Source organism: Podarcis cretensis, assembly GCF_951804945.1.
Source record: "Podarcis cretensis genome assembly, chromosome: 10".
Classification (NCBI taxonomy): Eukaryota; Metazoa; Chordata; class Lepidosauria; order Squamata; family Lacertidae; genus Podarcis; species Podarcis cretensis.
This window is the reverse complement of record NC_137179.1, coordinates 67,492,056-67,513,618: the sequence shown is the minus strand read 5'-3', so window position 1 is coordinate 67,513,618 and position 21,563 is coordinate 67,492,056. Positions and strand designations below refer to the sequence as shown.

Below are 21,563 nucleotides of genomic sequence, written 5' to 3'. Positions count from 1 at the left end.
TGCGATTTGGCGCTTCTGCACATGCGCAAAGCGCGATTTAGCGCTTCTGCGCATGCGCGACCGCCAAAACCCAGAAGTAACCCGTTCAAGGTACTTCCAGGTTTCGGCGCGTCCGTAACCTGGAAAAACGCAACCTGAAGCGTCTGTAAGCCAAGGTATGACTGTATTTGGTGCCTCATGACTGCCTGCACACGCACACACTCCCTCTCCAGATGTTGTTAAAAAGCCTTTCAGAGATGTGTGGTTCCCTCACCTCCAGCGAAATGCCTAAGAGCATTAACAAAGGTGGGTTTATGTGAGCATAAACACTTGCCAGTTTTTGAATTCAAGCTGGCGTTACTCATGTGTGGAGATTGTTGGAGCGGAAAAGGCGTCTTACTGGAGGATTTTCTTCTCTTTGCCTCTGTTGCCTTTGGCACGCTGCGTTAGAGTCACGGTTTTGTATTAACTCCTTTTCCCCATCCCAGAACTTCAAAGATCCCTTAAAAAACATCTATCTATCTATTTATCTATCTATCTAACATCTATCTATCTATCTATCTATCTATCTATCGTGTTAAATATAAGGATGTGATAAAACAGCAAAAGAAGCGGGTTTGATGAGTGTCCAAAATGATATAAAAATAATAATGAGAAAGGTAACATGTTAAAAAGAGGATGGGACAAAGAAAACCGGGTAACTCGAAGCAGGGCCGAATTTAGGTCTGATGAGGCCCTAAGCTACTGAAGGTAATGGGGCCCTTTATATGTCCAGCTGTCCTTTGTCAACAACAAATTGTCTCTATTTTGTGTTAAATATATGCTATATGGTAATTTATGGACCTAATAGGTATGTAAAGCCATTTGCTCATTCAGAATGTAGGCACCCTATATATAAAAGGTAAAGGTAAAGGTACCCCTGCCCGTACGGGCCAGTCTTGACAGACTCTGGGGTTGTGCGCCCATCTCACTTAAGAGGCCAGGGGCCAGTGCTGTCCGGAGACACTTCCGGGTCACGTGGCCAGCGTGACATCGCTGCTCTGGCCAGAGCCAGAGCCAGAGCCAAAGCCGCACACGGAAACGCCGTTTACCTTCCCGCTGGTAAGCGGTCCCTATTTATCTACTTGCACCCGGAGGTGCTTTCGAACTGCTAGGTTGGCAGGCGCTGGGACCGAGCAGCGGGAGCGCACCCCGCCGCAGGGATTCGAACCGCCGACCTTTCGATCGGCAAGCCCTAGGTGCTGAGGCTTTAACCCACAGCGCCACCTGCATCCCACCTTACATCATAGGAGCCTACAAAACACAAAACACTGTTGCTGTGTGTAGGTTTTATTTTATTTGTTTTTAATCTTACATTTTGGAAATGTACATCCAGGTTTTTTCCCTTTAATTTTTTGTTGGGTACCCAAGAAAGTGGGGCCCCAAGCTATAGCTAGAAGGCAGTAGTAGCCCAAGAAAGTAAAACTGGAATGAACAATGAATAACAGTGGTGTTATTAGCAGCAGCTCAGGGGGCAGAACTGCAACCAGCCTGCCACTGGCCCATTGCACAGGCAGGCTACAATCTATTTCCCGGGCCTGGGAGAAGCAGGGTTCACCCAAGCCTGGGAAAACCCCGTGTCTCCAGCACAGCTGCTGAATCTTGGGGTTGGCGTTGTCGCCATCTCGCAATGGTGCCCGACTTAAAAGGTAAGCGTCATTGGAAGACAAGCTGTTGTCTGTGTGGCACGCACACAGTTAAAGGGTGCCTGGGATGTGGCAAAGCCCAACACAGAAATAAAATTGTGCGTTTGTGATGAAATTAGTGTCCTCATAAAAAATTGAAACGGCTCGCTGAAAACCAGCCTTTTTCAGTGGGAGCTCTCTTGAATATTTCATCCCAAAGCCTCCCACTGTTTTGCAAGGATGGCGTTTCCAAAGTATTTAAGGCGGCGACTGAAGTGACCTCCTAAGTATAATGCCAATGTAGTTTGGAGACTGCCTACAACTCAATTCCTATAGGTCTCCATCCCCCCCATGAAGCAGTTGCTGGAACTGAAGGTCCCTGACTCATCTCTGCCTCTTGGTCTCTCTCCTCCCACCTTCCTTGCTTCAGCTTCTGCCTCTGATTCTGGGCTTCTCTCTGCCACAGATTCTCCCAGCTCACTTAAGCCCTGTTACCTCTTCAGCTTCTGACTGCTTCCCAGTCTTCTCCCTCTGACCTCTTATTGTCATCCCACCACCAATCCCCTGGCTCTGAGCCTTCTTCCCTTGGGGGTCCCCGGCTGGTTCCTCCTACCATTCATCTGCGTCCAACCAGTCCACGACATTCAAGTTGGCTTCACATTTGAGGATTCTCCTTCACATAAGAAGCTGCCTGCCATAAACCATTGGTCCACCTTGCTCAGCACTGACAGGCAATGGCTCCTCCTGATTTCAGATGCCTGAGATTGAACCACGGATGTTCTACCTGCAAAATAGATGCTCTACTGCTGAACCACGTTGAAGATTAAGGAATGGAAGGTTGCCATTTTGAAGGCTGAGAATAAAATTTCACCCAGATTAGAAAACATTGGTTTCTAATAGTTACTGCAAAGTTTGGAGCAGTGGGGAGCATGTTTTGCTTTCTCTTGTTGGGATGTGACTTGTTCCTGTTTCTGGAGATGTCCAGATTGGTGCGTTAAGCCATTCTTGAGTGTCTAGCACAGCTTGTTCTATTTCATTCTGATTTCTGCTTGTGAGACATTGTCATCTGGCTGTTGAGGGGTTAATCTCAAGACCACCATATGGTGTGTATGTAGGTTAATAGGAGTAGTATTTTGCCTTGAGGCAGAGGTTAGACCAGATTCTTTAACTAGGTCATAGTGCAAGGCCACAAATAAATTAGAGTAAAAATTGAGGCGTTTTCCAGTATTGAACCGTGAGTTAAATGGAAAGGGAAGAAGGCATTGCTTGTTTTACATGTATAAGTAAAATGCTATTGCATATTGCCAAAGACCTTTGTGAAACCTCTCACTCCATCCAATTCCATCATATATACACAGTCAAAAGTAACGTGTTAACTATATTCACAAAAATCAACTACCATTTAAATCCACATTGCTTCATCATAATCAATTCAGTTCAAACTACTGTTAAAACACTTGCATGTCATTTTCTAGCTGCTGTGGCAAGCAGTGCCACCATATAATTAATATGAAACCAATTATTTGTTAATAATCTAGTCACAGGATCCTGAGCTCTCTCCCCCCCCCCCCCCCGAATCCTGTGATAGAATATATGGCTTGAAAAAGAAAAATGACATAGTCATGGTGGGAGGCAATTTTGTCTAACTGGATTTCACCATAACCAGCAGCCTTTCTGTTGATGCTGAGCAGTGCAGGTATGTTGGCAAGGCAGCTATGGCAACGGCTCACGTCTCCAAAAGGGTATGGGAGAATGTGATGCTGGTAGACGAAGGTCTACCAGGCTTGTGCGTTGAGCCCGCTGCTTTATGGAAGTAAGTAGTTGTCAAGGACTGGACAGAGGAGGAATGGTGGAGACCACCTTCCCAGCTTGACCCTTCCAGGGAGGAGGAAGACAGTTTAGATCTACAACAGGGGTTTGAGGGAGATCACAGCTCAGAGGAAGATGAGGAGGAGAGTTGGGAAATAGTGGGAGAGGAGAAGGAAGAAGCACCAGGGAGGTGACAGCTGATGGACACAGTGTCTTTAGAAAGCATTCCAGATCCCCACCTATCCCAGAACCTGGTGAGCCTTGAAAGCAGGAGAGCAAAGAGCTCAAAGGCAGAGGGCACTTAGCAGGAGAGACAATGAGATTGACGAATGAGGAAGTAGGAGAGACGGAGGCTGGAGATTCACTCGGGACAATGCCATTATCCAAGAGTCTGGGTTCTATAGCCTCTCTCTGTAAATACAGTGGTGCCTCGCAAGATGAAATTAATTCGTTCCGTGACGCTCTTCGTATAGCGGTTTTTTCGTCTTGCGAAGCAAACCCATTGACAGCTTAGTGGATTAGCGCTATTAGCGGTTTAGCGGCTTTTAGCGGATCAGCTGATAAGCGGCTTAGGAAAAGGGGGGGAAGGGGGGAACCGCAGGAACTCGCAAGACATTTCGTCTTGCGAAGCAAGCCCATAGGGAAATTCGTTTTGCGAAGCGCCTCCAAAACGGAAAACCCTTTCGTCTAGCGGGTTTTCCGTCTTGTGAGGCGTTCGTCTTGCGGGGCACCACTGTATTGAATAAAAAGCGGACGATAAAAATCATTTCCTTGTCTTTGCAGCAGCCTGGAAGTCGTGGGCGACTAAAACCATCAGGAGCGATGCCTCAGTGCCTTCCAGGAAGATTTTGTGTCAGGAAGATTTTGGGTATCACATAGCAGGACAGTGTTTCAGACAAACACATTGCCTATGTTTGCATGCCTGTCTCAGTGATGTCTGTGCTGGCTTCGTCATGCCCACGGCATGGAAGATGGCAAAATCCCCAAAGATATGCTTTTATGGGAAGCTGGAGCTCTCCAAAGAAGAGAATTCCTATCCTTCCAGACTTGTTTCCAGATGCAAATGGTAACACTTTGCATTATGGAAATAACATTGACTCCGTTCTGAAGCACAGATAATAAACGAAGTGCTTCCCTTTGATAAAACTCGATAGATTGTAGTTTAACCATCAGGGACATTTGTTGGTCGTGTTTGGCATCAGTGGAGATCATATCATCATCCCATTGAAGCATAGCAGATAGCATTGCACAATTTATTTCAAAGTGTGCCAAACTTGTGAAGCTTCCTCCCTCTCACTCCCCACCCTTCCCTGCTTCTGAGCCTTCAATAAGCCTGCAGTCTTCTTTGAATATTTTCCCTTCACAGGAGAAAATCATTAGTGCACAGCAGAGGGTTTTAGAACTTCTGTGCAATGTTTTATAGGTGTAAATTGGAAGCTAAGTGATGCATCTCGAGATTTTTTGTGGTTTCTTTTAAGCTGAAATCGGAGGTCATCTGTATCAGAAACGAGGGGAATCATCATTTTAATAGGTAATCTCCATGTTGTCCTACAGGTGATGTTATTTTGCTACCCTCCTGTCATTGTTGTTTTAAGAATTACGCTTTGGACTCAGCAATGCAGCGGCAAATAAAATGCTTTATGTGTATTTTAAGTGCAGTATACAATGTGCCACTAGATGGCAATGATGAGCCTTATGGAAAATTCAATGTATTTTTAAAAACGCTTTTTAAAAAAGCTTTTTCAAAATTGAACATTTGAAGTATAAAAAGCTACAAGATTTCAGTAGGAAGCTACAGGCTGAATCCCTCATTCCCTGTTCTGCTTTCTGACTTCTGTCTTGTCTGGATTAAGCTTCATCAGTTCACCCTCATCCTAAACAGGCCTGAAACCAGATTGAAATGGATCTAGATGATCAGTCTCCTCCAGGGACATGCACATATTGGAAATGAAGAAGTATGGCTACCCTGAAATAATAATAATAATAATAATAATAATAATAATAATAATAATAATAATGCAATGAACATTGTAGATAAGGCGGAAAGAGAGAGAGATTGTCTTGACAGAAACGCTCTTTAGGAAGTTCATGAATGCCGCATGTGCATCAAAATGTAGCAAGCCAGTCCTGTTGCATTTTATTTTATTCTGGGGCCCTGCAGCTCATTCTGCTAAGGGGGCTTCTGTTCCAAAATTCTTCCCTGATGGGACCCATGGTCCCAGGTGCCAGGACAACCAGTCAGGGAGCCTGGTATCTGTGGATCTGCCTGACTTGTAACCCACAAAGAACGAAACATTGTGCATGTGATGGCCACACCTAAGGATAAATTGCTGGACCACAAAGCGATTTATAGGGGCTTGTTTGCAAGGAAGGCTGCAGGAAGTGGGAGATTGTTGTTCCCCCTCCGCCAACACAGACTGCCACTCTTTTAAGAATCCTCCCCCTACCAAGTCCTTTGCTCCCTGAAATACTTTTGGGTCTGTTGTGGTTTCCTCTGCATTTTTCTGTAAATCAGAAGGGACAGAGGAAAAAGGCACAGTCTAATGTGCAGGATATGCAAATGATCGCAGTTTAACTATGCAAAGCCTATTTGCTTTGGAGCAGCTCATTGGTTGCAAGCCGACACAGGATAAAATGTGGTCATTGGGTTTACAGAGACTACTGTAAAATAAATTAACTGCAAATTAATCTCTCTCTTTCTCTTCCCCCCTGAGAGATACATTTTGCACATTTCACACCTGTTAGGAGGAAGTTACTGACATTAAAACTGATGAATCTGAGCATATTTTAAACACAGTTTAAAATAGGTGTGCAGGTGGTGGGGGATTTGGTCGTGATTCGTAAGTTTTTTGTAAACAGCAGCGACGTCAAAGTTGCTGTTTTACAGCACATATTTTTGGCTCAAGGAGGAGAGGAAAGCTACCTAGTCTGGCAATAGCAACTATCTTGGCCAAAAATAACCACATCACTTTTTCATTTTTAATAGTGGCATCTGTTTTCCCTTTTAGACTCGCCTACTCAAAGAACAGCTTAATGCCAAAAAATCCCCCGGCACATGGTCTCTGGGGGCTCTGAGAGAGTCAGCCAACAGACTGCTACAAGTGAAGAAGGAATCTACTGGGGGATGTGAAATGGTAAGTAAGGATAGCACATCTGCCCTAACATTTACGGTTGACATGTGCTGGTTTTCTAATTCAAACAACGCCATGGCGTTTGTCATTGCCAATGACAATATACCATGATGCAAACATCTTGACTGATCTCAAGCTGATTGCAGGCAATGGACTTATCAAAATGGGACTTGCATACCCTCCAACATTTCTCCGATGAAAAGAAAGGTACAGGGACCCCTGACCAATAGGTCCAGTCGTGACCGACTCTGGGGTTGCGGCGCTCATCTCGCTTTATTGGCCGAGGGAGCTGGCGTACAGCTTCCAGGTCATGTGGCCAGCATGACTAAGCCGCTTCTGGCGAACCAGAGCAGTGCATGGTAATGCCGTTTACCTTCCTGCCGGAGCGGTACCTATTTATCTACTTGCACTTTGGCATGCTTTCGAACTGCTAGGTTGGCAGGAGCAGGGACCGAGCAACGGGAGCTCACCCCATTGTGGGGATCCGAACCGCCGACCTTCTGATCGGCAAGCCCTAGGCTCTGTGGTTTAACCCACAGCGCCACCCACGTCCTGATGAAAATAGGAACGTCCTATTCCATAATGATGATGATATTATTATTATTATTATTATTATTATTATTATTATTATTATTATTTTCCCTGCCCAACTGACTGGGTTGCCCCAGCCACTCTGGGAGGCTTCCAACAGATATAAAAACATAATAAAACATTAAATATAGAAAAAACTTCCCTATACAGGGCTGCCTTCAGCTATCTTCTAAAGGTTGTGTATTTACTTATCTCCTTGGCTCGGGGGGGTCACATAAATAACTCCTTTGAAAATAGAGATGTCCTAAGGAAAAGCGGGACATTTCAGGGTCAAATTAGAAACCAGGATGGCTTCTGTAAATCTAGGACTGTTCCTGGAAAATAGGGATACTTGGAGGGTCTGGACTTGGCAGCCATTTTGAAGAGATGACCTTTAGTGTATCTAAAGATGCTATTATTACTGGTATTTTATTTATTAAATCTCTATACCGCCCTTTCATGTGAGCATCACAGGGCAGTTTACAGTATAAAATCACAAAAAGGAACAATAAAGTAACAAGCAAAAACAATACCCACCCAGAATTTAAAAGGCCATAGATCATTTATTTAGCCAAAGCCCTGGGAGAAGAGGAATGTTCTTGCCCAGCACCTAAAGAGATGTAACAACGGTGCCTGGTGAACCTCCTTGGAGAGAGCATTCCACAAGTGGGGAGCCACCACAGAAAAGGCCCTGTTCTTGCATTGCCACCCTCTGGACGTCTTGTGGCGGAAGCACACCAAAAAGGACCTAAGATGATCATAACAAGGTTGGGGGTGGTTCTTATGGGGAGAGGTGGTCCTATTCATTTCAGCCTGTAGGACTCTAGAACCCAGTTTAGCAGAATGAACAGAAGGCATCCCAAACACAGCAGGGGTGGCTTAATGCCATTTTAATACACATTGCTATCTAAAGTGGGCAGTCCCTGTAAGGTCATTCAGCCCAGAGGCTAACATTACCTAAACTGCATCGCTGCTTCAGGTTTTCTCCTTAGGTACTACTATACATTTAAAGCACCTTCAAACTGATAGAGCACTAGATCAATAGAACACGTTCACCTACTTTAGTTGCAGAAACCTACATTTCCAGTATGGTGATTGAACCACGAAATACTGACAACCTGGAGGCAACCCCTAACTGTCTCATTGAAATCCCAACATAAGGTTGTCTCAGCGTATATAATCATTATTAAGCACAGGTTGGCTCATGCTCAGGAACAGATGCTGAAAAGATGCATAATTTATTTTTCAAATCCCTAAATGGAAATGAGGGGAGAGCCATCTAGATTTGTATTGTGATGCTCCTATCATTTCCCTAAATCCCTCGATAAAACCATCTTCTATTGTTATTCTTTTGGAAGAAGGAAACAATGAGAGTATTTAGCAGAGATTGTATGCTTTTCTTAGTGATCCCCCACCCCCCAATAATTCATGCCTTCGTTTGTTTCCCAAGTGTTTTGACAGGAAAACCTTAAAACGTCCTTGTCTCATCATTCTTACTCATCCAGTTATTGGGTTTTTCTGGGTTGTTTTTTTAATTGTTCTCCCCTGCTTGATTTTAAACAGCATCTTTCCACAGAAACCCTAAGTATTTTTACAGCCAGGGCTTTTAAATCTCTGAGCTCTTGAGAATTTCCTTTTCCTGACAGTTATGTTAATGATGCCATTTTAAATAGCTCTCTAATTTTGTTTACAAAGGCACATACTGTAACGTCAGCCTCCCGGTTTAATATCTTCCAATATCATCATTGTACTGATTTGCTCAATTACCCTGCTTAAGTATGTTCTCTTTGTCTGCAAACGCAGCTCGGCCCACACGTTTCGCGGCACATGCCAAGGAGAAGCAAGCAAATGTCTTTTCCCTTTTAGAATAATGAAGTCTGGGGGGAATAGGCCAAAAGCTGTCATCTGAAATACAGGGCTGCAGAAGCAATGGCAGAAAATAGAATTTTTTAAAAAGAAAAAAGGAGAAAAGGCACAAGTGAGTTTACAAAGATGGGCTAAGCAGCTTTAAAATAATATATTTCCCAGTAGTCAACAGACTACAATCCCATCCTGTTGGAAGTTTAAAGGTAAAAATGTTGAGTGATGTTGTTTCTGCAAGGCTGAATCTACACACACATATAAAAAAACTGTGAAAATGCTTTTTTTAAAAAATGTTTTGAAATATATATGGAATTTGTCATTAGCTCACCAGCGCCATCTAGTGCCACATTTGTAGAATGCACTGAAAACACACTTAAAATGTTATCTTTGCAGCTGTATAGCTGAGTCCCAAGTTAATACTCAGGTTAGATCCTTGTTTAGGGAAGAAAATGGCTCAATTATTAGATTCTGTCTGCTTTGTAAGCAGCAGTTTTATGTTGTGAATTGCCCTGGGATTTATGGATGAAGGTCGGTATACAAATTTAAATACTAATACTAATATACTAATACTAACAATACCTGTCTGGGGACATGATTCATGCCATTGTATAAAGAGTGTATAATGTTCAAACAAGATCTTATGGAAAGCATGGGAAGGTGCCATGTATCAAGTCAGACCATTGGCTCACCCAATTCAGTACCATCTTCTTTGAAGATGGCTGCGGTCCTCCTTGATGGTTCTCAACCCTACCTGGAGAGGCCAGGGAATAAACCTGCATTTTGCATACAAAGTACGCCGCAGAGCTGCTGTGGTTTTCCAAAGGCACCTACAGTAGCTGCCATTGATGAGCAGAATCAGGCAGAGTGGGTTATTTGAGGCTGCTGCTGAAAACATCCCACAAATATCTCATGCTTCTTGAACCCCGTAACATGACATGACCCTGCTGCGAGTTTCCTTGCCCTGACCAGTGGCAGCCAATAATGCAGCATAGCAGTGGGGAAACTCACAGTATGGTGTGGTCAAATTATGCTGCTGGTTCATGAGCCATTACTGGGGGTGGGGGATAATATGGTTTTCGGCAAAAGTCCAAAGTCTCCCATTCTGGCTTGTTCTGCTCATCCATGGCAGTAAAAAGCAGCTTTGAAGTGTGCTACGCAAGACTTTTAAATGTATTTCCAGAATTCCTTGCCACAGCTCACCCGACTTTTATTTAAAACCTCTGTATATAATGTCCTGTTTCCCCACGTACCACTTCTGTTCTCTCTCATTGGTCTCACCTGCCTCAGATAGTGAAGTTAGCAGGTGAGAGCTGTTATATAAGAAACCTGGGACCTTCCACCTCTGAGCTTCTCTCTTCAAAGGAGGACAATTGTGAGGGGAACAAAGCTATATAATCTGCATATGCAGGTTTCAAGGTCTTTATGATATCAGTTGCAGACCACTACCCTACTTGTTCCCACACCTATTGGCGTGGTTATAACCCCTCCACCTCTAACCTGGGTGTTCAAGGCGATAACAGAAATCACTGGGTTACAGCTGACCGAAAGTCCAGAAGTAGCATTATTATCAGCTTACGATGAGGTGGAAGGTTCACAGGCTATGAAGGACCTGCTCACAAATTCATTGACAGATGCACGAATTATGATAGCTAGGAATTGGAAGGGGCAAGCAGAATATAAAATGGAAGAATGGTATAAAGAGGTGTGGGATATAGCTATTAATGATAAATTAACATGTGCCATTAAGGTAAGACAGGGAGTATGCAGGAGAAATGGTTTTGAGGAGATATGGAGGGTGTTTGTAGAATTTGTACTGTTAAAATGGAAAGGGGTCAAACCATCGCAAGAGGTGTTGAAATTTTGGGAGGTTGGATAGTAACAATGGAATGGTCTCAGTGGTGGGGTGCACATTTTTATTTTTATTTTTTTATGACTATTAAAGGTAAAGGGACCCCTGACCATTAGGTCCAGTCATGGCGGATTCTGGGGTTGCGACGCTCATCTCACTTTATTGGCCGAGGGAGCCGGCATACATGTGGCCAGCATGACTAAGCCGTTTCTGGCGAACCAGAGCAGTGCACGGAAATGCCGTTTACCTTCCCGCCAGAGCAGTACCTATTTATCTACTTTCACTTTGATGTGCTTTCAAACTGCTAGGTTGGCAGGAGCAGGGACCGAGCAACGGGAGCTCACCCCGTTGCAGGGATTCGAACCGCCGACCTTCTGATCGGCAAGCCCTAGGCTCTGTGGTTTAGAGCACAGCGCCACCCGCGTCCCCTTTTATAATTATTACTTTGTTAAAATAAAATTAAAGAAGAAGAAACTAAGCAGACACTGTTCGTTCCATGCTGCTATTTCCCAAACACGCCTTGCTGCTGCTGACGGCCTTGTACCTTGGCCAAACCTATAGGCATTTTCTGGGCCTTAAGAATCATTCTGCAGCAATCGGGGCGAAATTCCCCGTTCTGAAATTCTCACATTTAGAGGGCAAATGCACCCCCAAAAGCATCCAGAACCTATATTAGGGGAAACCGAAGTCAAACACAAGCTGGGCATCTATGCTAATGAGAGAGAGCAACAAAGACACAAGCGAGCATTTCACCACAGGCAATGCAAGGCATATCAAAAGGAAAGGAAATAAAAGAGCACAGCAGAGGACAGAGATGCTTTTGGAGGATGGCTGAAAATAGGAAAAGGCAATCAAAACAAGTAGCTAAGACGGCAACTGTACATGTTCCCACCGTATGAAAGCACCTCATATCAGCAATGAGAATAAAGAGCTAATTTATTGGACCTGTATACAAAAAGCTGCCACAGTCTGATCAAACCATCCAGTGCTGATTATGAGGTAGGAAGGTTTCCGTGAAAGACCAGAGAGGTTATATGTGATGATTATAATTGTGTTCAGATCTGGTGGTTCCTTGTTTTCCACTTACATTTTGCAATCAAAAGGTAGCTGTTCCAGAAAAACGTACAAGCAAAACCGATTAACTGTGAGCGTTTCATATAGCAGGCCTCACAAGCTGACCTTTTTTAATTGTCAACTCTCATAATGCAGATTTCCTTGCTGCCAAACGAGCAAGTAATAAAATGGTGCCAGATTAAATCATTCCTTCTCTTTCTGATGTTTGGGCGGTGAGCGACATTTCTTAGGAAGCTGAAACGACGTCACACATGCACAAGAGAGAAGCATTTAGCAGGATCGAGGGACCCCTAGATTCTTAAAAGTACAAAAACGTAAGGGAGGGAAAGCATTTAATTCCCATTTAATCTACCCTGTGAGGTAGGTTAGGCTGAGAGGCATTGACTTGACCAAGGTCAGCTTCATGGCTGAGTGGGGATTTGAAACCAGATCCAATGGGTGGCGCTGTGGGTTAAACCACAGAGCCTAGGACTTGCCAATCAGAAGGTCGGCGGTTCGAATCCCCGCGATGGGGTGAGCTCCCATTTCTCAGTCCCTGCTCCTGCCAACCTAGCAGTTCGAAAGCACGTCAAAGTGCAAGTAGATAAATAGGTACCACTCTGGCAGGAAGGTAAACGGCGTTTCCGTGCCTTGCTCTGGCTCGCCAGAAGTAGCTTAGTTATGCTGGCCACATGACCCGGAAGCTGTACGCCAGTTCCCTCGGCCAATAAAGCGAGTTGAGCGCTGCAACCCCAGAGTAAGCCACGACTGGACCTAATGGTCAGGGGTCCCTTTACCTTTACCTCCCAGATCCAAGTTAAACACTCTTAACCACCACACCAATACTAGCTCTGCGAGAAGTGAAGCAGTGTGACTGCCTCAAAACTTTTGTGGACACAAATAACTTAGAACGGCCATAGGCAAACTCGGCCCTCCAGAATTTTGGGACTGCAACTCCCATCATCCCTGACCACTAGTCCAGTTAGCTAGGGATGATGCGAGTTTTAGTCCCAAAACATCTGGAGGGCCAAGGTTGCCTCTGCCTGATTTAGAAAGTGAGATCACATGTCACTGCCCCACTAGCATCAAGAGCCCAAATCATCATAGATGTGGAATAAAAAGGAAGCCCGTGTGTGTGTGTGTGTGTGTGTGTGTGTGTGTGTGTGTGTGTCTGTGTGTGTAGGTAAGTAGGTAGGTAGGTGTAGAATTCAGTGCTATTTTTGTAGAAAAAGAGGTGCCGAATCTCACCGTGAACATTCTCATAGAATGGCAATGATGTCCACCTGAAAGGTGCCGGAACTGAGTTCCTGAGAGTTCCGCCTCAAAAAAAGCCCTGGAGATGTATTTCAATATGAGTAGGAAAATGAGAGTACCCATAAACATTTTTAAGGAAAAAATGTACCTGGATGTACCTGTTCTTACACCAGCAGTTAATGGAGGGAATGTTTTCTGTACTGTCTGTGATGAACTCCCGGATCCTAGGAGTTGGCTGTATCATTTAATGTTAAAGCTACCGACTGGGTTCTATGGTTATAGCTAACATGCCTTTCTTGCTATCATTCTAGGAGCTGATTAACGGGACTTTTCAATGTTTTCATGGAGTTACTAAAGCTACAAAAGGTAGGGTGCTTGTTTTACAGTTTCATAATATATTGAGATGACCTGCCGGTTCCCGTCTCATAAAGTGAGCATGCAACTATTTCTTGCTTCAGGAAAGGAAAGCAATGCCCAAGAAGGCAGCAGCATGCTTGAGAACATTTCCAATATAATTTTCATTTTGAGTGACAGTCTGCTGCGAATCATCACATTATAATCCTCGCCTACAGACTGGGACGACTTACTGTCACTTTCTTTAGGTGTCACTGTTTCGAATGGCGTTGCTTACACCTCGTCCAAATCCAAAAGCAAATTGTTTCGGATAGTTTGATAAAGACCTTTCTAGGGATTGCGTTCGGTTCCCAAAGTGTCGGGGAATCAATTTAATCCTGTGAAAATCAGTATTTCACATTCTACCCATGCGAATAAAGCAGAATGCCTCTGACTAAATTTTGATGTAGCTCCTCTCAAGGGTCTATGATGTGGTGAAATGCCAGAATAACAGCATGTCACCCAATTGATCCTGAAGCGTCCAGCTGTCCTGGAGGACTTTAAGGGAATTTATAGTTTATATCAGTGTTGTGGGCGAAACGTGTCACATTAATTTAGATGGAGGGAGGTTGATCTCTGCAGATAACCTGGGGAATGGCTTCGTCCTGAAGCAAGAAGGCGGCATCTGCTGAAATTTCCATTTTCTAGTCCCTCAAAGCTGGCTACCTCCAACCTGTTTGCATATTATGCAAATTCTTTGCTACTTATGCAAATAAAGTGGAGGTTTGAAGAATTCCCTTTATTTATTTAACACATTTCTAGCCCTGCCCTCCAGGGAGGACCCTCACAACAGAAGGATCTGCAGCTTTTAGAAGGCCAGTCCTAGCAGCTGCAGATGATGGTGATGATTAACTCCAGCTGTTTTCGATCTGAGTCCCTGCTTACAACATCTGAAACGGGGTCCTAATTCTGCATCCTCATAGGTGGGAACTTTGGGGAGTAATCCACTGGAGCAGTCAAGTACAACATTACCTGTTTTTCTAGAGTGGACATGTAGGAGCTGTTGGTCCATCCAGTCGAACTTCCTGCTACACCTGGCTGGAGCATCCTTTATTTGCATGTGACTAGTAGGTGGGCAGTTGGGATGCAGGTGGCGCTGTGGGTTAAAGCCTCAGCGCCTAGGGCTTGCCGATCGAAAGGTCGGCGGTTCGAATCCCTGCGGCGGGGTGCGCTCCCGCTGCTCGGTCCCAGCGCCTGCCAACCTAGCAGTTCGAAAGCACCTCCGGGTGCAAGTAGATAAATAGGGACCGCTTACCAGCGGGAAGGTAAACGGCGTTTCCGTGTGCGGCTCTGGCTCTGGCTCTGGCTCTGGCCAGAGCAGCGATGTCACGCTGGCCACGTGACCCGGAAGTGTCTCCGGACAGCGCTGGCCCCCGGCCTCTTAAGTGAGATGGGCGCACAACCCCAGAGTCTGTCAAGACTGGCCCGTACGGGCAGGGGTACCTTTACCTTTACCTTTTAGTAGGTGGGCATGACCTTTCCAGACCTGGTAAAAGGCCCAGTCACATAGCCATCTTCCCTTTCTCCTTTTTCTGCTTCCTGCTTCACCTGGACTGCACTGCTGGCTATGGGTTATCTCCCATATGGGGTAAACCTATTTGTACAAATTTGTAACATCAAGTCTTAAGCCTGCCTTCAGGGATCACACTGTGCTCTGCCTGATTGTGAGTAAAACGTCTTGTTGTTACAGTGGTGCCCCGCAAGACGAACGCCTCGCAAGACGGAAAACCCGCTAGACGAAAGGGTTTTCCGTTTTGGAGGCGCTTCACAAAACGAATTTCCTATGGGCTTGCTTCGCAAGACAAAAATGTCTTGCGAGTTCCTGCGGTTTTTTTTTACCCTTCCCCCCCCTTTTTCTAAGCCTCTAAGCCGCTTATCAGCTGATCCGCTAAGCCAATAAGCCGCTAAAAGCCGCTAAGCCGCTAATAGCGCTAATCCGCTAAACCGCTAATAGGGTTGCTTCGCAAGACGAAAAAACCGCTAGACGAAGAGAATCGCGGAACGGATTCTTTTCGTCTTGCGAGGCACCACTGTACTTATGAACACTGCTTTTTTCTATTTAAAAAAATGCTTAGGGGCACTCTCATTTTCCTACTCATATGGAAAAACTGCCCCTCAATGAGGCCAAACTTAGATTCACAAAATGTTTAGGGGTATGTGTACCCCTGCGTCCCCCCAGAAAAGAAGCACTGCTTATGAATAAGACTGTTATGTCTTTATTCTTTTATGAGGGAATCAAAGGGTTCTTACCAGGAACATACTCCAATCTGGGCAAGCCAGATTGGATTGCTTATTATCTTAAGAGATTCTAACGAGTCTGCAACCAACTTCCTGCTGTGTGATAGGGGAACGCACTGTGCTATATGAATAAACTTGCTAGCACGAGTTAGGAAGGATAATATTAATCAATATATCCTCTCCTGTTATCCACAACATTCCCACAAGAACATAGGGTGCAGTAGGGTGGTCCTTCACATCTACTTCCCAGGGCGATTATGCAGACCACCCTAAATTCCATGGAGGGAGGCCAGGATGATGTTGGTGGTTTAATATATTCCAAAACTGAGCCGCCTTTGGGTAGAGCTCAGTGGCAGATCATGTCCTGTGCATGCAAAACGTCCCCAATTCAATCCCTGGTCTCTCCAGGTACAGGTGGAGAAGATCCCTGCCTGAAATCCTGGACAGCTGCTGCCAGTCAATTCCAGACCCTCCAAGTATCCCTACTTTCTAGGGACAGCCCCAGATTTACAGAAGCCATCCTGGTTTCTGATTTGATCCTGGAATGTCCCGCTTTTCCTTAGGACATCTCTATTTTCATCGGAGAAATGTTGGAGGCTGTAGAGTTATGCAACCCTCGAACCAAGGAGACAAGTAACTATACAGTCTTTAGAAGACATTTGAAGGCAACCCAGTATAGGGATTTCTTTAAATGTTGAATGTCGTATTGTTGTTGTTTAGTCGTTTAGTCGTGTCTGACTCTTCGTGACCCTGTGGACCAGAGCATGCCAGGCACTCCTGTCTTCCACTGCCTCCCGCAGTTTGGTCAAACTCATGCTGGTAGCTTCGAGAACACTGTCCAACCATCTCGTCCTCTGTCGTCCCCTTCTCCTTCTGCCCTCAATCTTTCCCAACATCCGGGTCTTTTCCAGGGAGTCTTCTCTTCTCACGAGGTGGTCAAAGTATTGGAGTCTCAGCTTCAGGATCTGACCTTCCAGTGAGCACTCAGGGCTGATTTCCTTAAGAATGGATAGGTTTGATCTTCTTGCAGTCCATGGGACTCTCAAGAGTCTCCTCCAGCACCATGTTGTATTATGTTTTTTAAAAGTTGGAAGCCACCCAGCATGGCTGGGGCAACCTACTCAGATTGGTGTTGATGATCATTATCATTATTATTAAATAAGATGCCTCTCTTTACATTGGAGAAATGTTGGAGGGTATGCAGTGCTGTATAGACAACACCAACACAGGTCCTTGATAAAAGGCATCTGTCAATGTGTCCTAGCACCAAAACAAATACTCCTGGAAGTAAGTAGGCTGTATATTTAAGACAGGGAATTTCTATTTAATAGTGATAATAAAACAAAAGCCTGTGTTACTCATTCACATCCTGGTAGGCATGAATGTTGAGAGCAATTAAGAAAAGGGGAAAAAACACCTAGCTGCACCCTGTATCTTCCTACAGAGAATTTTTTTAAAAAAGAAATAGACCTCTACACGGATTTAAAAATAATTCTAAAATGGCTTCCCCCACAAGGCAATTGTGACAATTCAATGCAATACCCCCCTTTTCTTCCACCCTGCCCTCATCTCCCTCTCCACTTGTGCTGTATTTTGCAAGGGATAAAAATAGAATGATTAAGGCGCTCTTTGGTATAATCTTAACCTCCTACTCATGGATTGTTTGCCTCTTTCCACCCCCGCGTAAATGCTAGGTCTTGTTTCTAAAACTGTGAATCAATTGTTGGAGCTGGAGTCATTGACAACTTCCAGCCTCTGTTCTGTGCCATGGAGACTGGTATGCCCTTTATGTAGTTCCACAGAGACACGTGAGTTGGCCAACAGGCTGCCCTCCCAAGAGTTTTGGAATACAGCTCCCATCAGATCCAGCTAATAGGACTATCCGTCAGAGCTGATGGGAGATGTAGTCTGCAGCATCTGCCAGGTACCACATTGGTTACCCCTAGTGTGGTCCTTAAGGTAGAAATGGGAGTGACGCCTACCACAGAGAATCATTTGGAAGGGGTCCCACAAGGAGTCTATTCCAAACCTTTTACTCTAGGGCAGTGGTGTAGCGTGGGTTGCCAGTGACCCGGGCTGTGCAGAGGCAGGGAAACGGACGGATTATGCATGCGCATTAAACTGCCTAACGGCGTCTGCATCACCCAGGAGATCACAGCTGCAGAAATAAGAAGAGTCGTTCTGTTGTCTGGAGAGGTCACTTCCTGGTTCGCACAGAGAAGCTGTTTTCAACGTAGCCCAGCGACGGAAGCATGCAGCTGTATTGAGTCAGCATCAGGTGTTGAAATGTTGTGCTCCCTAACCAGTTTGTGCCCGGGGCAACTGCCCCTATGCCTCCCCCATGCTACTTCACTGTTCTAGGACAGGATCGTTTCCTCCGATATCTGATGGTAGAAATTAGGATGGAGAGAGAGAGAACCAGTCCACGCCAAACGCCATTGTGCTGTACCGACTGAAAATTACCATATGCTTCACCTGGAACAGCTACTTGGGAAAGAACAGTGAGCAGGCACAATCTAATATGCTTATTCCTAATAAGTGGCGTTGCAAATGATGATCTTTAAATGGTTATAAACTAAGCTTCTAACGGAGACATCTAATCCAAATTCAGGATTTTCATTACTAAACATTTCCATCCCCCACCCTGTTTAGTGGCAGCTCTAGTGAATCCTGTCTCGGTTAATAGAGATTGAACTAAATGCTCTTTTGTTCTCATCTATTTTCTGTGATTCCGAGAAGCTGTGACGGGGAAACAATAACCTGTGGGTGGCAGTTAACAGTAGAGTATCCCTGCACTCTGGTTGACAAGGCGCTTTGACTACAGTATAATTTAAAATAATTATTGGCAGCTAAAAGCTGTGAGAGGACAAGGGAGGAGCTGCCGGAAACCACAGCCCTGCCCTGATTATTGCAAAGCTGCATTGCATTAGCATCCCTCTCCATTTCCGCACATCAGAGCAAAATAATGCTAAAGGGTCCATGGAAATCTTTACCATGGCATCTGCCAGCCAACTTGTTCAAATCGTTGCAAAGAGTAATGTTTGCCACTTGAACATAAAAACATCTCTGAAATATCCTGTGATAAAAAAAACCACTGCTATTCTTTTTTTAAAAAGGGAGAAAATCAGGGGTGGGGGATTTTGCTCTTTGAGATACATATATATTTGATCCCGATTAATAATGATGCTCGGATAGGCAATCCATTTTTATTTTAAATAGTTGCCTGCTTGCTATTTCTGCGATGAACCTGATGTTCACTTTTCTGCTTGCCCCAAGAAATAATAGGTCAAGATTTTCATTGAATGTGGCATGCGCTGTGATAAGTCATAGTTTTTCCATGTGTATCTGTGCTACAGCTAGGCAGTACCCGAGGCATATTATTAGACAGTTAGAAAGAATTGGTTAGACTAGGGTTAAAGTCAAAGAGAAGCAGAGATTCTCGGGGTGCTTGTTCTAAGGCTCTTGGTTGCTCTTTTTGTCCCAGCCAGGCAGAGAAACATGACAAGAGGCAGACAGCGAGGAGTAAATCTTTGCAAGAAGAAGAAAGCATACAGAGGCATGTCCAAAGTCCATTTAATCCACCCCCTGTGGCAGTTTATTATTTCAACAACTTTGAGCCCTCTTTGAAAAAACCACTGGGTTCAAGAGAGCTTGTCTCTGTGAAAAGAGATAATATGATGCTTGTTCCAGCCTTGCCAATCACAATCCTGCTGTCACTGCAACAACTTTCTCTGTGCTTAATAGGCTGGAATTAGATGATATAATAGTAGCCAGGGAGTGCCTGGCACTGCCTGGGAATTTTTAGGAACCAAAAAAATTGTCATCGCTAAATAGATAGTGTAATTTGTGAATTTAGGCCTGTCATGCCAAAAACCGGGCAAGCCACACCTAAGTCACATTTTGGTCCACTGTAATGATTCAAAATGGCATTGGCATCCAAACTACACACCTTTTGACCTTAGAAGTGACCCAAGTTATAGGTACTTTCCCTTCAAAGATTTGCTGTTTCTTTTCATTGCTCAAACAAAAGTTGTAGGCTTTCCTTGCTACAGAATTTTAGATACCCTGATGATGAATTTGTTCAACTGTCTTCTCATATGACTCCTAGGAGTTATCTGTTCCTCCCAAGTGAGGATCGGTTCTTACAATATTCTCTTACGGCTACTTCACATGCTACAGACCCTCTAAGTGTCCCTATTTTACAGGGACGGTCCAATGCAGCAATTTCAAAACAAGGGTTTATGCAAGTTTTAAATGGAACCCCAGTAATCTGGTTGCTCCATTTTTGACCAGCTGAAGTTTCTGAGTTGTCTTCAAGGATATAGAGCACATAACTCCATACCCTCCAACATTCCTCTGATAAAAATATGATGTCCTCAAGAAAAGAGGGGCATTCCGGGATCAAATCAGAAACTGGGACAACTAAATCTAGGATTCGTCCTGGAAAATATATACATTTGGAAGGGCTGCACTGTGATAATCTGGAAATTACCAGCATGGCCAAGTCATGTCTGTGAGAAGGGGCCTGTGACTACCCAATTTGTCCAGCTTAGGGTTTTGACACCTAGCATTGACAGGAACGTGGGACGCAGGTGGCGCTGTGGGTTAAAGCCTCAGCGCCTAGGACTTGCCGATCGAAAGGTCGGCGGTTTGAATCCCTGCGGCGGGGTGCGCTCCCGCTGCTCGGTCCCAGTGCCTGCCAACCTAGCAGTTCGAAAGCACCTCCGGGTGCAAGTAGATAAATAGGGACCGCTTACCAGCGGGAAGGTAAACGGCGTTTCTGTGTGCGGCTCTGGCTCGCCAGAGCAGCGATGTCACGCTGGCCACGTGACCCGGAAGTGTCTCCGGACAGCGCTGGCCCTTGGCCTCTTAAGTGAGATGGGCGCACAACCCCAGAGTCTGTCAAGACTGGCCCGTACGGGCAGGGGTACCTTTACCTTTACCTATTGACAGGAACCTGCGACATCTTGGTGTCCCCAAAGTTTAAAAAACTTCCCTCACATATGATTCCGCTATTCATTAGGAAGGGTTTAAATATCTTTTAACAGTGCCCACATAAAAGCCGTTGGGCGTGTATATACCACCCACATTTTTTAAAAAAAGGAAAAGCAATTCTTTGAAGGGAAAGCACATATAACTTCAGTCAGTTTTAAGATCAAAATGTGTGTTTCAGAGAGACAGCTTTAAAAAGCCATCAGAGAGAATCAGTCACAGGAAAGCCATCGCGCCAAATGCAGTCACAAATCCTATAAACCTATTTGCGGAAAAGAAGAATGCTGACTACAAGAACCAACTTTTGATATCCCATTTTCAGACAGCTGCCGTCATCACAGATATGCACAGATACAACTGGAAAGGTTTCAGGTCTCGACAGGCAAGAGTTTGGCAGGGAATCTGAACACGAATGCATTCTGACTGCTGTGATGGGCTTCCATTTTTACATATGCCATTTATACGCTACGCACTGAAGCACATACTTTCCTGCCCAGGGTCCAGGGGTCTTGTGAGACTTCCGCTGCTGCCAGGGGAAGCTGGAGGTGGCGGCGGCGGCTGAGGAGGCAGCCTGAGGGAGGAGGAAGAGGAGGGGATGGGGAGGGATGCAGAAGGGCAGCGCTTTAGTGGCCGCTGCAGCGCTGCAACCACCTCATGCTGGGCTTGCGGGTAGCATGAGTGAGAGTCTCTCCCTCCCTCCCTCTCGGGTGGGGAAGGGCCGATGGAATTCCTCGTGCCAGGATGACGGCAGCCCCGACGTGCTGCTTA

At 45.0% G+C, this 21,563-nt stretch overlaps 1 protein-coding gene across 3 annotated transcripts in view; it reads left to right on the top strand.

Moving 5' to 3' along the window:
• LOC307225980 (uncharacterized protein) overlaps nucleotides 1–21,563 on the top strand; it is a 67,359-nt gene that overhangs the window by 42,949 nt on the left and 2,847 nt on the right. The window contains exons 2-5 of one of the 3 annotated variants that reach the window (XR_013843198.1): nucleotides 6,461–6,586; nucleotides 13,484–13,538; nucleotides 14,341–14,636; nucleotides 15,031–15,205. Coding sequence is in view for 2 of the 3 variants with exons in the window: in XM_079994461.1 (XP_079850587.1) it covers nucleotides 6,461–6,586; nucleotides 21,118–21,201 (210 nt within the window). In the remaining variant the exon portion in view is untranslated. Of the gene's footprint in view, nucleotides 1–6,460; nucleotides 6,587–13,483; nucleotides 13,539–14,340; nucleotides 14,637–15,030; nucleotides 15,206–21,117; nucleotides 21,397–21,563 lie in introns of those variants that run through there. The other 2 variants (XM_079994460.1, XM_079994461.1) reach the window with 2 other exon arrangements.